This window comes from Nymphaea colorata, chromosome 6 (assembly GCF_008831285.2).
Source record: "Nymphaea colorata isolate Beijing-Zhang1983 chromosome 6, ASM883128v2, whole genome shotgun sequence".
NCBI classification, from domain to species: domain Eukaryota; kingdom Viridiplantae; phylum Streptophyta; class Magnoliopsida; order Nymphaeales; family Nymphaeaceae; genus Nymphaea; species Nymphaea colorata.
Window position 1 is genome coordinate 18,117,692 of NC_045143.1, and position 16,880 is coordinate 18,134,571.

General features: G+C 36.4%; 1 protein-coding gene across 2 annotated transcripts; it reads right to left on the reverse strand.

Annotated features, from left to right (window-relative positions):
• Positions 1 to 10: 10 nt before the first annotated feature.
• Positions 11 to 16,217, reverse strand: LOC116255764 (valine--tRNA ligase, mitochondrial 1). 2 transcript variants are annotated; one of them, XM_050078240.1, is made up of 22 exons: positions 16,074 to 16,217; positions 13,358 to 13,392; positions 13,163 to 13,234; positions 12,606 to 12,665; positions 12,079 to 12,248; positions 11,919 to 11,991; positions 10,895 to 10,960; positions 10,735 to 10,818; positions 8,756 to 8,833; positions 8,536 to 8,619; positions 8,294 to 8,373; positions 5,974 to 6,031; positions 5,554 to 5,856; positions 4,188 to 4,358; positions 3,470 to 3,660; positions 2,971 to 3,373; positions 2,612 to 2,863; positions 2,033 to 2,533; positions 1,831 to 1,937; positions 1,626 to 1,725; positions 1,005 to 1,154; positions 11 to 386 (listed from the first exon to the last, which is right to left on the reverse strand). In XM_050078240.1, exons 2-22 carry the CDS (start codon positions 13,364 to 13,366, stop codon positions 225 to 227), a joined length of 3,174 nt encoding a protein of 1,057 aa, XP_049934197.1. In that variant the 5' UTR covers positions 13,367 to 13,392; positions 16,074 to 16,217; the 3' UTR covers positions 11 to 224. The 2 variants fall into 2 exon arrangements, with proteins under 2 accessions (XP_049934197.1, XP_031487604.1); XM_031631744.2 differs by having other exon boundaries at positions 11 to 390; positions 1,009 to 1,154; positions 16,074 to 16,216.
• Between the last annotated feature and the right edge of the window lie 663 nt (positions 16,218 to 16,880).

Here is a 16,880-nt window from a genome sequence, read left to right on the forward strand (position 1 = left end):
AAAAAGAGGCTTCCGAGGAATCATTTATGCCTTATATATCTTAACAAAATCTGCATCATCAACTTCGCACAGGAATTGGGACATTCCCAACAAAAAAAGCTCAATACAAACAATTGAAAAAATGGTAAATAATCATATTTTACCCACTGGCGGATCTACAGATAAATTAACCTTGTGATCACAATTCAATTAGTTGCATGACAAAATGGAATGCATCTCTTTGATCAAGCACTTCCCGTCAGTGTCTGATCCAACATTTCTTTGGCTTCGTCAACTATTTTTATCTCAGCTATAAGCTTATTCAGCTTCAGAAGGTCTTCTGCACGGATATCTTCTGGAACCTTCTTATAACCAGAAGAATTCATCCTATTCTGCAACTTTTCTTGCTCCCTGAGAATAAAAGAGACGAGTTACCAAACACGATGTCAGCTCCATTAATTTGTCCAAGGAAATGGAAAGTGCAGAGAGTTAACCAAAACAGACTAAGGTGCGCTTTGTCCAAAAAAAAAATTAGTAAAATAGAAACATGCAACCAGGACAGAAGCCATCAACAACTTTTTCCAAATGCTCGTTCTGATTAACAATGTAGGAATCAATACAATTAGCTCCAAACTGACGGGTTCCAACCTGATGGAACAGATCAGAACGGACCCCTTGAGAATATTTATATGCCTCGTTTGCAGTCACGCTGTTAAGGCTTTGGCAATTGCAAATCGCAAGTGTGACAATATGATTACACTTAATCAGGCTTAGGTAATTCATAATTGCAAACTTAAGTATAATTGCAAACTGGCAATAACTTCACTTAAGATGACAAGTCTATGTGAGTAAATCCATTACATCCTACACGACTAGAAGCTACAGCTTAGGACTCTCATTGATACAGAAATGATGAATCCTTAATATGCCCCTGGATAATGAAAAATACAAGATTTGCTGGACAATATATTTTGGAAAAATAAACATCCGGATTTCTACCCAGAATAGACAACCGCTGTAAATACTTGCCTTTGCAATTCTTCCTTCTTTTTTCTCAGCTTTTCCTGTTCCGCATCTGCATTTACACTTCCTTGGGCTTGCAAATAGACGGAAACATTTTCATTTACAATGTTGACTGAGCATCCGACTGGAGCAGCATCTTTTTCACTTAAAATCTACAAAATATATCTCGTAATGTTAAGATCACATTTGCCAGCATTTCCTAATTCCATGCCACTAACCGTAGACTACTGAAACATGCAGCAACATTACTGTTCAGTTTCCTCTTGGACAAATTATTAAAACGTACACACAGCTGGCTTTTTAAAACACTAAAACAAAAATTGTGGAATGCTAGCTGGCAGACACTACTCAAACAAACCAAGAAAGATGGTGATGACACAATAATAGTACTTCCAAGGAGAAACAAAAAGTTTTAGTGAAACCAATCAGCAATCGTATTTTCAAATATAGCAGGCACCAATTAGGCAACATGCTTACAGATAATCATCCTGAATAATGCACCGATTTTAACAAAAGTAACAACTAGAAGAAAGAAAAAACTTCTCATAGTTTGCCAGGAAAAGGAAGCAAAGTTCGAAAATGACTTCCATTACTAGTAAAAAACCCCAGAATAATATGTGTACCTCTAACGAAGATAGAACTGCAAGAGTTGAAATCTCCAAGTGGCGATTACTGATAACCTCCCTAACATCATCAGCCTTGCAAAGCACAAAAGCTTTTTGCCTGAACACATCGACCAATATAAGAGAAAGAGAGAGGAGAGGGAAGTGTTGCGGGGGGAGAAAGAGGTGGGGTGGGTGCGTGGGTGGGTGGGGCAGTAATACATACTTCTTCTGTCTTTCATCAGCAGGCAGAAGGGCACGCAATGATCTAATTGATCTAACCACAGAATCCAATAGATTCATCTCCTTCTCAATTTCATCATCTGTCCATTCCTGTCATGACAAAGACAAGAAAGTTATAACTGACCAAGCAAACAATGTTTCAAAACAGGCAGCGAGCTAGTTTGATCAGTATGAGTAAAACCAACCTCTATAACTGATGGATAGTCAGCTATCATGATTGATTCTTTTCTTGTAAAATCACCATGCCTTTCAGGAAGTCGCTGCCAGAGTTCTTCAGTCACAAATGGCATAAATGGATGGAGCAAACGCAGCCCATTATCAAGACACAGCCAAAGTGTATCTCTAGCAGCACTTTTGCTAGACTCACAATCAGAGCCAGAAATGAAGAAAGGTTTTATCACTTCGATAAACACATCACATAATTGGTACTGCCACCATGAATAAACTGCAGTAGTTGCTGCGGAAAAGTCGTACAGCTCAAGGGAAGTCACAGTTTTAGCTATAGCCTTGTTCAAAACTGACAATATCCACTTGCAACTAAATGGAAGAGTCTGCACAGATAGCTTCTCGGGAGGAGCATAATCATCGCTTAGCTTGCTCATAGCAAAACGAATAGCATTCCAAAGCTTATTACACCACTGCCGGTACCCAACCACCCTTTGAATGTCCAAGTTTATTTTATCAGACTACATGAAGAAAGAAAAGTTTTTGTTAGATTGGAACTTTCATCATTCCATGAGAAATTTTCTGGAAGAGCAAAAAACCTGAGCAGTGTATGACACCAGGGCAAAGCGAAGAGCATCTGCACCACATTCTGGGATGCCATTTGGGAAATCCATGACCTGTCCTTGTTTAGCAACAACCAGTTCACTTGGGTCTAGATTACCATGTTCGAGCCTTTGGTGAAGACCTTCTAGTGTTATACCATTAATTACTTCGAGTGGATCAATAACATTTCCCAATGACTTAGACATCTTGCGACCATGTGCATCCCTTATCATCGGATGTAAGTAAATCTGTGGGGAAGTATGAAATCCCATCAAATTCCTTAACTTTCACTAACATAAGAAATTGTGACATGCTGTGCAGAGCAGAAGATCGATGGCCAAAATTCAACAGTTACCTGCTTAAATGGTACTTCACCAGTCAATCTCATTCCTAGCATCACCATTCGAGCAACCCAGAAGAACAGAATGTCATGCCCAGTTTCAAGAACTGAGGTCGGATAGAATGTCCTGAAGTCCAAAGTATCATCTGGCCAGCCCATCACAGAGAAAGGAAAGAGACCAGAGGAAAACCATGTATCCAACACATCCTGGTCTTGAGTGATTTGAAATTTTTTCCCAGGGAACAAACCCCTGGCCATCTCTAAGGCTTCTCCCTCATCTCTGCCGACCACCCAGTGATCATTGTAGACACCAAAACCATCAGATGAATCACCTCCCACAGTTACATACCAGGCTGGAATGCGGTGACCCCACCATAGTTGTCTAGATATGCACCAGTCACGAATGTTTCCCATCCATCTATAACAGAAATCGCAAAACAAGCCATAATAAGGAACTATAGCAAATTAGCAATAACAAAAAGGCCATATGGGTAAAATGAGCAAGAAACAGAACCTAAACCACTCTGCTTCAAACTGCTTTGGAGTGATAATAACTTTTCCTTCCTGAACTGCATCTAGTGCTTGTTTTGCCATCTCATTGCAGCTAATAAACCATTGTGGTTTTATCATTGGTTCCACAACATCATTGCTTCTGGAGCAAATAGCAAGACGCATTTCATTGTTCTTAAAGCCTCTATAGAGTCCCTGCACAAATGACAAAACAAGCTCCACATTGTTCCATAGCTTTAACATGTCAAAAACATTTAAATAACCAAGATGCATGATATAGTAACCTTAGTACAAGTTTCTTGTTTATGATGCATATTTGTGTACGTTGTTTGCTTATACATACATAAAAATTTTAAGAAAGTTTGGTTCTTATAATTTGGAATTTCAGGCTTATATATGGTCTTCTGACACTAATCTGTTTCCATGTTGGCGCTTGGCCAAACTGTTGCCATGACTTTCATCTTAAGAAAGGCTGATCCATTTTGTTATTTGCATACTTTTAGGTACCGAAAGGTACCAACAGTAAATTTAGCTTCTTCTGTAGTCACCGTTGAATTTCACATCAGAAGTACCAGGTGGAGCAAGCAAAAGATGGTTTACTTGAGAAAAGAAAATAAAATGGATAACCATTCTAACACCAAAATCAATCCAAATGTAACAGAAAATAAGCTGATGAAACCATGAAACACACTCAAGCATATCTACGGATAAATAAGCATTACCTTCCTTTTCAGAGCTTCCACAACAGCAACACGAGCTTCAAAACGCAACATCCCTTCAAATTCTGATCCTCCATTACTATTTATTTTTCCATCATCAGTAAAAATGTTGATAAAGCCAAGGTTATGGCGCTTCCCCACATCAAAATCATTTGGGTCATGAGCAGGTGTTATCTGATACAATAGAAAAAAAGGTTTAGTCCTGTTGGTATGTGAAGGAAGGCCAAAGTATACATGAGCTGAGCATATATGTAGTTTGGGCTCACAGACAATCAGATGCAGTTACAAGTACTTTGATCTTTGAATACACCAAAATATGTTCATGGATACTCTGAACATTCAAAACATTAATACCATAATATATTCTTATCAGCAATACCTCAGAGGAAAAAAAACAACTTTGAGAATTTTTTATGGCGTATCAAAAAAAACTTTTAACCAATATCTAAGACTTTAAACCCAAAAACATAAAAGCAAGCATATATGTATAGCATAAGCATCAGATTTGAAAAGCAAAATCACCATAGATGCTACCTAATAAATAAGCACAGGTATGGATATGGGGGAAGGCAGGGGAATTTTAGAAAATGTGGATATGGGAGACACACACACATAAAATCCCACAAAAGTTCATGTACTTTGTTAAAAGAAAAAGGTCTAATGCATGTGCCCTGGTACCAATCTCACCGTGTCCGCATACTGGCACCAATCTGTTATATCCATATGAAATAGGAGGTCACCTCTTGTATAGCTGCATTTATCATAAAAAACCTTACAAAAATGTTATACCATAACCATTGTCAAAAATGTTCTCGGGTCTTTTTTCCAATGTTTTTTTTTATTAATCAGTTTTCAGGAAAAACTTGGGAAAACCATGAAAATGCAATAGAATATACAAAAGTAATAGAAAAAATTATGACAATTTGAGTTTTGTACTATTTTTCTTAAAAAAAACATTGATAAAAATTCGAAACAGACATCAGAATGTCAAAAGAGACCTTCACGAAATTAAGATACACTAAAAGCACTTCTCAAAAGGAATACAAAAAATGTGGTACATTCATTTTGCTGTTTTGCAAAATATCACGGTTTTGTCGTCGTTTTCTCTTTTTCCTCTGTTTTCCTTATCATTTTTGTAAAAAAAAAAGCCAAAAATTTGTGACCATGACTACAAGTGAACATTATGCATTGAAGCCTGAAGCAGTCACCAAATGCCTGGCAAGGTCAAGCATGGGATTTAACTTAAGAGAATTAACCCATAGCTGTAATTTTATATATCAAATAAGCAGAGCCAAGTACAAATTAAGTCCAATGGAGCACCTGCTGAATAAATTCAACAAAAAAGTAAGGAAAATCAGAACGTTAATACCTTTACAGCGCCTGTTCCAAAACTTGGATCAACTAAGATTTCATCACATATGATTGGAAGCTTCCTTCCATTAAAAGGATGAACAGCAAATTTCCCATGAAAATGAGTGTACCGCTTGTCTTGAGGGTGAACAGCAATAGCAGTATCACCAAGCATTGTTTCGACCCTTGTAGTTGCAACAATAATCTCACCGAGGCCACCCTCTAGAGGGTAAGCAAACTCTGTCAATACACCAAATTCTACATGCTCTTTATAGCCTGGAACTTTCAGCATAGTTCTTTCCTTGATTTCAATTGAATCCACCTACAAGATTACAGAGACTAACTATAATAAATTTTAGAAAAACTTGTTTTCAGAGCACATTTAGGCAGTGTGCTGTTCATGGCATATGTTATGTTCCAAATTTTCAAGCACATATACCTCAATATCAGATATAGCAGTCCTCAGCACACAGTCCCAATTCACCAGACGAATATCTCTGCAGTGAACGCAAAGTCAACAAAACTTATCAAGAAATAAAGTACATCAGCATCATGTGTCAGATGGTTCTATTAGCCATGAAGAAGCTAAAACCGGACATGCAACTGGCAGATACTGATCGTACAGTAGCAAACAGAAAATAGTTCATGTTTGGTGCCCCTAGTAATCAAGCAAAAAGGCTACCAAGTTGCCCCATGCTTGCAAGTAACAAGATGATGCCTAAAGCCACAATAAGAAAGCCTAAGACCAATGCATTGAGACCATAAATAAAAAACTATTGGAATGAGGAGGATTCCATACTTTGAAGCTAAGAACAGGTTTTGAAGACAACATATTCACAACTGGTACGATGAAGGCCTAGATGTGCAACAGTCAGTTGAATACGGATGTCTAAGAGCAAAACGAAGTAGGAAGCTCTTGAAACATTACCTTCATTCAGTTCCATAGATATCTCCCGAACAACTTACGAAGAAGCTAAAACCGGACATGCAACTGGCAGATACTGATCGTGTACAGTAGCAAACAGAAAATAGTTCATGTTTGGTGCTCCTAGTAATCAAGCAAAAAGGCTACCAAGTTGCCCCATGCTTGCAAGTAACAAGATGATGCCTAAAGCCACAATACGAAAGCCTAAGACCAACACATTGAGACCATAAATAAAAAACTATTGGAATGAGGAGGATTCCATACTTTGAAGCTAAGAACAGGTTTTGAAAACAACATATTCACAACTGGTACGTTGAAGGCCTAGATGTGCAACAGTCAGTTGAATACGGATGTCTAAGAGCAAAACGAAGTAGGAAGCTCTTGAAACATTACCTTCATTCAGTTCCATAGATATCTCCCGAACAACCTATGACACACACAAGGTGTTCCCCTTCCTTTTTTTTTTTTTTGGGAAGGAGCAGAGATGTTGGTATATATATATATATATATATATATATATATATATATAGAGAGAGAGAGAGAGAGAGAAAGAGAGAGAGAGATTGTGTTTTATTTGAAAAAACATGATAAATACGTTAAATATGACTCAGCCGAAAAAAACGTCAATAAAACGCATCTTTTGAAAAAGATGCCAGAAATAAGAAAAAGACGTCACATTATTTTTACTGCATGTGAGAATTTTTGTAAAAGCGGAAAGCCAGACAGTTAGTTTATATTTTCTAATTTTGATTTGTTGTTCTGATAGAATCTGCTATGAAAGCTGCATGTAGTAATGATGATTAATCAGTACAAAATTTAATCAAGAAGAGAGCGAGATGGTTAACCGAAAAATTAGGTGCAACAAAGAAGAGAGAGAGAGAGACAGCCTAACTACTCCTTAATTAACAAAACGTTAATCCCCTTGCGTTAACTCCCTCACCATATTCAGCCTATATATATCATGTGGCTGAATAAAGAGGATCTAGCATGGGGACCAACAGAATTTATTACATCGAGACCCTACCTATGGCTATTATTTACTTTTAACCTACTACTTTCCACCCACATCCAATCATGTTCATCTAGTCATTTTTCAATGTTTCTTATTAATTTTTTATTTATTTTGCTTTTACCTAATTTTTAGGATTTCTTTAACTTTTTTAATTTGCAAAATACAATTTTGCTGTATTCCGTATTATACCCGTAAATGATATCTATAAATCTATATATCTATATCTATATCTATATCTATATACATATATATATATATGGCCTACAAATTCATTTTCAAGGATTACAAACTTTTCTTGTCAAAACTAAGCAAATTATGATAATATTTGGCTGCCCTAAAAGCAGAAGAATAGCCTCTCATGCTAATGCTTGTCCAAAGCTTGCTTAGAGGTGAGCGTCCACCTGATTGTTTAAGCATACCACACACTGTATTCGTTCTTTTCAAAATAGACAACAAAAGACATATAGACAACAATATTCAGTGTGGAAAGAAAAAACTATGGAAAGAAATATTATATTAAAAGATAAAGATGTCCATATGCAATCCATTCGGCATCCATTCAGAACTTGGAATAAAGCACTAGGTGTAACACGAGAATAGCAACCGTCAAGAAAGTGACACAACATCTACAGGTTATGTTCACAATGATTCATTTCTCAAAGGGACAAAAACAGCTCATTATTAAAGATAACAGTAAACAGAATGACTGCTCTAACAGAGGAAAATACCTGCATGATAAGAAAAAAAAGAACGTGTAACTGATAGAAAACAAAAGAATGATAAGGAACCATAACAGCAAGTGAATTCAATCAATATCAACACCTGTAGATAAGCCCTTCTTTATAAAGTCTAACAAAGGCCTCAGTCACAGCCCTTGATCTTTTTTCATCCATGGTGAAGCACTGGAAAAGGCAGAGACTGATGTGAGTAGCTTTTCCATAAAACAGTCAAAAATAATTTCTCAAAATCAAAAGAAACATCCACTAGACAAAACGGCTATACAAAATCACAGATATATTATTTAAAATTCTGCTACTTAATAATAGTAATAAAAATAGTAACACCTCTCGAGTCCAATCCAGGGTGGCACCAAGACGCCGCTCCTGCTTTAATATGGTTCCACCATATTCTTCTTTCCACTTCCAAACCTTAGCATACACAGAGTAGGTTACAAATAAGTGACAAAGGGAAAGCCGCAAATGCACAGCCCAGCACCTCTAGTTGAGGTCTGATCACAAGAAATAAAATCTCAACAAAGCAATAAGCAAAAACAAAATGTAATACCTCAGCAACAAAATTCTCCCTACCAACATCATGCCTGCTTAGGTTTCTTTCTCGCATAAGCTTCTTCTCCACTACGACCTGCAAATAAGTTCACATGTAAGACAGGTAAACAACAATTTAACCAATCAAAAGTCATAATGATTAAACATATAATAAAATAATTGCTATTGCAGAATAGCTGATTTCCTCTTCAAAATAAACTGGATAACATTTTGAAAATTAGCATGCTTTCTCTTCTCTGTCACATGGGCACACGGTACTGGTACGACATCGGTACGGGTACGGCCCTGGGTACGGCAGGGGTGCTGCGTTGACCGCACCGGGTGCAGTCAATGCAGCCAAGGTCATTTTTGACCTTTTTCAGGCTCGGTCAAAGTTGACTGAGTTCAAATTTGTCCGATTTTAATGTTGACGATTTTTACATTTTAACTTTTTAAACCATTTTAGCATTAAAATTTCGAAACCCTCATTTCAATGTTCCACTTCCCTCTTTTTTCTTCGTTCTTGCTTCGTAGTGTTGGGGTTCGTTTTTTGCTTCGCTAGCTCCTTTATCTTGTTATGTAAAAGTTTATGTTGTTCTTTTGTTTGTGCTTATGCTTCTGTACACGCGTGATTTTCTTCGGCTTCAGTTGAGCAGTAAATTTGCGACTGAGGCGAATGAGAATCAAGAATGACAAATTTTGGATTATGATTTCTGAATATGTTATTCTGTTTGTAATTTTTTGATATATATACGTGTGAATATGTTATTTTGTTTGAAATTTTTTGACATATATATGTATATGTGCATGTGTGTGTACGGCCATACCCCCGCACCCGAGTTTTTAAAAAATGGCCCGTACTCGTACCCGCACCAGCACACATACCTATGTGACATAGTTTCTCTTTAGTTCAAAAAAAAAAAACTTAGGAGAATGGTGCAGATTATAGTTGGCTTTTGAAGTCTTGAGAAAACTAGAAAAGCACTACTTATGATAAATTTGAGAAAGGTACACAAAGAGATAACAGTTAAGTTTCAGCAGTTAGACAATTATCACAACATCCAGGGTTAATAGCATCAGCTATTGCCGCTCCTTTCAACTGAGAGGAACAGTTACAACAGGACACAAGAAACCAACAGTAATATACAAAAATCAAGAACTAATTAGATGAATATGTATTCTCAATTAAAATATCAGATCAGGATTAGTCATCACTCAAAGGACCACAGAACGCAAGAAACCCCATCTCCAGAGGCTAAGTATTGGATTCTTACACATTTGACTCAGTTGGCAAACTTGGCATAAAAGATCAGCTAAAATTAAACAAACCTCTTAAAGTAAAAATATGAAGCACAGTCACAAAAGACTTTTTCGAGTTTTAAACGGCGAGGTTAACTCAGATATATATGGCAAACTTACAAAAAAGGGAAAAATATGGTAGATTTTTAAAAATTAAAAAAAAAACTAAAAATGAAGGAAAATAAAATAAGTGAGAAACTAATAACACAAACATTAAAAAATAAGTAGATTTGCAACAAATAAAAATTAGAAAATGAAAAAAAAAATGTTTGGCATTAAAAAAATGAAAAAACATGTATTTTACGTTTTTTAAAAAAAACATGTTTTTTAGTTTTAAACGACAATTTTATTTATCACATTTTTTCAAAAATAATGTGTTTTTTGTGACTATGAAATGAAGCAACCTATTGATTTCATACAAAGCTTCAACTAGTCTAAGTTCATGAAATCAATTACTATTTCAAAGGACCCAAGATGTTGTGCCATGCAGGCCATCATCCTCTGGATCTCCAAGCATATAATCACATCTAACAATGTTGATCATGATAGCTAACAATTAAAAAAGCATCACCTGAACATGTTGATCATGTTAGCTAACAATTAAAAATGCATCACCTGATTTTTTGACTCCATACCTTACTTTCCTACTTGAAAAACCAAGATGCTGGAGAGGGGAGAGAGAGACGTTAAGCATATCACCTGAGTAGCTATGCCAGCATGGTCCATTCCAGGAACCCAAAGTGCATTATAACCACTCATTCTTCGCCACCTAATAATTGTATCCTGTATGTCATGCAAAATTAGAAATCAGCAGTTGTAATGGCAAATAAAACAACAAGAGAATGATTGATTAAGCCACCTCAATTGCAGCTGTAAGGCCATGGCCTATGTGCAACGCCCCTGTCACATTTGGTGGTGGTAGGACCTGAAAAGAATCAAATTGCAAACAAAAATAAATCATGACATAAAGTTGAGAAAACAATGCCAGTTGTTGTGCAATCAGGTTGACGGTTTGCCTAGTTTGACTTTTAAACCACAGATCTCCAAAGCAAAGCAACAGAATGCCTACAACTGAAATGCAGACAGAGTACAAGAAAATGAAGGAAGAAAAACACAAAATGCAAAAACTTTCGTGCATATCCAAGAGAAAAATGAATTCTAGGACAGATCACATGGAAGCCCATAAAGGAACAAACAATAAATGTTTTGGGTATGTAAATGGCTAAGAAAATACTGGATCAGTAACCAATATATGAAATAAGGCCCTTAGAGATGCAGTGCAAATAGGGTGTTCATGTGTGTGTGTGTGTGTGTGTGTGTGAGAGAGAGAGAGAGAGAGAGAGCAAGAGCTTTCTTTCATCATTTGTTTTTTAGTTCCATGCATCATTTGGTCACTTATGAAGTTGATAATGTAAAAGTATAGAATCATTTAAAGTTAAAAAAAAAAAACCATTGTTATACAAAATCATAGGATGCATAATGCATGTTCCGTTTTCAAATGGCTTAACATATGTGTTCGTTTGCACCAAAAAGATTTAAAAAAAGAAGTCAAAGGGACAAATCCCACATATCCCACTTGACTTTGTTAATGGAGTTGCTTTGATGCTCTTATAGAAAATGAAGACTCAAAAACCGACATGCTGTTCAACTAATCGCCACCTATGTAACCTGTATAAAATGTGAGAGACAGATGTCCTTCATATGTCAGACCAACAACCTTATTCTCCATTTGGAACCAAGAAACATAAATAAAGGAAAAATAACTAGCATTGCTAGATTCTTCCCCGTGATGCAACCTGCCTCATAGACACTAGGTTTCCACATAGAAAAAGAATAATATCAACTCCATTTGCAGGCTTGTCCACAACATATTACAAACTTACAATAACAAATGGTGGTTTGTTGCTATCAGTGTCCGCTGTGAAGAAGCCAGACTTCTCCCACCAAGCATACCATCTATTTAAGGAAGCAATGAACTCGAGCTTATTTAATAGAAAAGGAAAGGAACAACAGATATCTGATACATAAATGCAAAGATCTTACGCTGCCTCCACAGCACTTGGGTTGTACTGTTTTGCCATTTGCCTGGAGAGTTTTTTCTTCTCACCAGGTGGAGTCGCAGGATCTATAAAATCTTCAGCATTTTCGTGTACATTGTCCCTCTTTGCTGATTTCTTCTCGGCCTTTTTGGAATTGGTAGGTTCTTTTAATGCCTGAGAACATTTATGCACCAATTAGCCTGAATAATGGACAGAGATACTGCTTATGGCTGAGAGATAGCATGAAAAACATTGATAACAACAACAGGGACACAGAAATAACAATGGAAGACAAGATCCAACACCCTTATATCATCTTCTTAAATACACAGAAATAACAATGGAAGACAAGATCCAACGCCCTTATATCAGAAATAACAATGGAAGACAAGATCCAACGCCCTTATATCAGAAATAACAATGGAAGACAAGATCCAACACCCTTATATCATCTTCTCAAATATCACTGAGAAGAACTTTGAAGCACTGAGCTATTCATTTATAACAGGATTAGCTAGGAGATGTTTATACCTGAGCAGCAGCTTCAGCCTTCTGTTTGGCCTTCTGTTTCTTCAGCTCCTTTTCCTTTGCCTATAATGAGATAGAAAGGTCAAATGCAATTGAGCTCCCCATTGAATGCATAGGAAGTCTCTTATTTGATGCATTTTTCTTATGGTTATTGTTGTTGTCAATGTAAGTGCACGGGTCTGCCCATGTATCTACATGCACAATTATGGTAAAACCACTTGATGTCACTTGCTGGTAATACAAACTCTTAGTTGCACACATCATCATAGTAAAGATGCAGTGCAGCTTACAAGTTGCAATGGACATTCTTTCATGAAGAGAGTGACATAATAAAGGACCTACACTGCATGCAATGTGAAATTATCACAAGATCAGACCTAGCTGTCCATGGACCTATAAGTTCAAATCAGGAATTTTCAATTAAGCTACAGCAACTCCAAAAGACCTATATCACATCTATCACAATGATAGCAAAAAACACACGCAAATTAAAGACAGGCAAGCATATTTGGTTACAAAAGATGGCTTTTCAAACTATGGATAAAGCAAGCTTGACAAACCTTTTCCTCCTTTTTTTTCTTCCTTTCCAAATCTTCTGCTTTCATGCCATCAAACGTTTCATTGTTCTCACCCTGCACCAGAAACATCTTTAGAAAGATGCTACAAATAGAAAGAGCAATTAAAAATTTGAAAGAACAAAACGAAATAACCATAACTAAATTAAAAATAGATGTCTTATCAAAAAAGTATCTTACTGGAGCCATGTTGTCACAAGTATGCAACAAAAATTCTGCGCATCAAATAACACAAATGCATGTCAGTACATCAGAGCATCAAGCGAGTATTGAAACTAAAGAAACTGCTGGATGTTATGATATGTCATATAATATATCAATACTGCTCATCAGCTAAAACATACATAGAAGCCATTGAACAAGATTAAATCTTGAACAACCTTAGAGGGTTTCCTCGATGAAACAGACATTTAACAGGATAACAACCTTCACAAATGCAGCTATGGTGAGCTATGATACATGGGTGCCAATTCACAGCATTAAGAAAAAACCAAAAAAAAACTTATAGGCCTCTCCCTCACTCTCTCTCTCTCTCTCTTCCTCCAATGGTGTGCATGCCTAGGCTACCTAGGTCTGCTAGCCATAGGCTGATCACCTAGGAGGGATGTCCCTAGCAACCTGCCATATGAAAACATCTAGGCCATGGCCTAGGACACCCAGCCAAAGCATTAAACATGGAAAAAGAGCACTTTACTTTATTTTTCTTTTTCTTTCATCTTCTTTTGATACTGTTCAGGGCAGAATTTTTCTTTTGCTTCCCCTTCCACTTCTGCCATCACATGCAGTTTCTTCTTCTATTTTGTTCAGGTTTTCCATTACTCACTTTTCTTGATAAGAGAGAGGGTATTTAACCCATTGACACAGGTTTTCATCTACTCATACTACACGCTGTACCCCCAAATTCTTTCTTTCTTGAACCAGAAGAGGGTTCAAACAAAGCCACTAGATATATATATATATACATGCATATATGTGTGTGTGTGAGAGAGAGAGAGAGAAATTAATAAAAACCAGACCACTTATGTAGCAGACAAAAGCCACGCCCATTGAAAATAATTACTTAAATGTTTTCTTTCTTTGTTTTAATTTTTCTTTTTTTACAATCTAACTTTATGGATATGATCTTATAAGTAATTTGATGAGAAACATGTATTAAGTTAGTACATTTTTTACTTTAATAATTTTTTTATAATAAAAAAATTAACGGCTCATAAAACATCAAAATTTTGATAGTAAGACAATCAAATTTTTTAAAAAATAACTTAAACTAAAACATGATTTATATTAAATTAGTGGTCATGAACACATTAGGATGTTCAGAATTTGTTTGCAATATTTTTTAACATAAAATTAAGAGGCCTGGTTTTTGTATCTTACGTAAGTGGAGTGGTATTTACCAATTAATATATATATATATATATGTGTGTGTGTGTGTGTGTGTGTTGGGGACAATCAATTGGCTCCTAGTGCCTCCAGTTATATAGATGGATGCGAACTATTAAAATTTATAGAACTCATGAGAAAAATCACGCAAACCAGATGTACAAATTAGGTTCTATAGGATTTTGAAAACTAACAGTCTTAGATTTGTCGGCTCATAAAATCTAATTTAAACATCAAATTTTCAAGATTACTTTTCATCCTTATATTTCTCTATATTTTGTATCTATCTATATAGTTAGATTTATGAGAAATACACACACACGCATATATATATATATATATATATATATATATATATATATATATATATATATATATATATATATATAGCTGTTCATTGTGTGATGTTCTTAGTGGTCAAAAGCACTAGGCAAGCCTTAAAGTAACTACTATTGAAGGGGTCAAAAACAAGAACTCATGACTCACGTGCCAAATGCCTTAAGGTAATACATTACTGAAGTTTAGACAAAATTTACTCATCGACAACCAATCTAGTGATGGTTGCTGGTAAAAAATAAGAGGTTGACAAATCATTTCAACGTTTTTTTTGTAACTGCAAATTGTCAACCTTTTAGTTTTCCCAATTTCAGAAAAGTTGGGTTTAATTGGATGGAAGAACTTGAACCCAAAACCAATTTTAACAACAGATACGGAAAGGCGCAGCGAAGTGACTCAAACATTTTAAAATGGTTCCTTGAGCCATCTCACCTATTACGAGGTCCGGAATAAGCTTCTAAAGACCAAGCAATATAGCCAGCTCCTTACCAATTTACAACTCACTGTAATCAAGAAAAATAAATGCATATACACAACAAGATTACTTGAATCTAGAGATCAACACACCAGATAAAAAGTCCCTGAACAGATACATCGGGCCTCTTCCAGATGACAAACCAAAACCAATTCAACGTTAAAACATAAGTTCTACAAGACAAGCAAAGATAATCCTTTGCAATCTCATGCACTGAATCTAGACATGATAATGTCGGCGCAGCAAAAGAAATAAAACTCCAAAAAAAACAACATAACCTTAAATAAAAAATAGCAATGAGCAAAGACAACAATTTTTGCAGGTCAGAACTGCAAAGGATAATATCAACCAGGAAAAAGGTAAAATTTGATAAAAAATGAGAGGAGACGATAACAGAAGGTAATCTGAGAATACAAAATTATATATGCTTCCAACAAGCAAAGAGGAAAAGGAAAGGAAAAGCTAAATAATGGAAAGGGAAAGGTAAACAGATCAACAGAATAGCACACAAACAGAGCAGCAATTAAACTATTAGCAGATAAAACATAGAGAGATACGGCGAGAGAGAGAAAGCGCGCGCGACGCCGACTGCAGCGACGGTAGCGGCAGCCGACAAGTGAGAGAGAGAGAGAGAGAGGGGCTACGCGGAGTGTGTCTGTGTCTGTGCGTGTTGGAGGCGAGCGAGAGAGAGAGAGAGCGTACAGCGAGAGAGACCGAAGGCGGAGAGGGCGTCGGAGGCAGCAGGAGAAGCGACGGCTCGTGGGGAGTGGAGTGGCAAGCAAAGAAGGGGAAAAACGAGATAGCAGAAAATGACGAAGGAGAACAAGAGCGCACGCCTACAATGTGAGTTGTGCCCTAAACTAAGACCTCGGGCACCCGACTAGGCCCGACCAAGTGGATCGCTTAGTCGATCTTGGTGGCGCCCAGCGCCTGGGCTAAGGAGATGTTCATTTATGCAATATTTGTATGATTATATCATCCATATGTCATGTTTTTGATGGTTTGGAATTTGGATTCCCCAGCATCATAATTCCTCCTCGAAATGAAATGGAATCAAAATTGCAGTTTCAGTTTCTAATTTCAAAAACAAAATACTTTGTTTGTTTAACAGTTCCCATTTATTAAAAAACGAGCATTTTGATTATAAAATTCCATAATTTTGGGTAGATCAGATTGCCTCCTAAAAGTTATAATTCATATAACTTTCAAGCTTGAATTGTTCGATTACAATAAGTTTGATATTTTAAATTTCTAATACTTTCTTACCATGTTAATCACTATGGTGTATCTTAGTTCTTTCACTTGTGTAGGTTGGCCGCCGTATTTTTCTTTCGAGACAAAGCCTGCTGTGGCTGCCTGCTAATACGTCGGACAATCTCTATTTTGTGTTACAAAAGCTTTGCCTTGTTCAGCTATTGTTTGTGCGTGCTAGGTTAGTGCATGGATTTAAAGTTTTTGAAGATATGGTTGATGCATTGAAGAACTGCGGCTTATCTTTGTTTTATTTGT

What these genes read in the sequence shown, in the direction of transcription:
- LOC116255764 (XM_050078240.1), bottom strand. An exon ending in GCCTTACAGCTGCAATTGAG is followed by an intron (nt 10,819 to 10,894) that starts GTGGCTTAATCA and finishes CATGACATACAG; the next exon opens with GATACAATTATTAGGTGGCG. An exon ending in CAGTTCTATCTTCGTTAGAG is followed by an intron (nt 1,155 to 1,625) that starts GTACACATATTA and finishes TATATTTTGTAG; the next exon opens with ATTTTAAGTGAAAAAGATGC.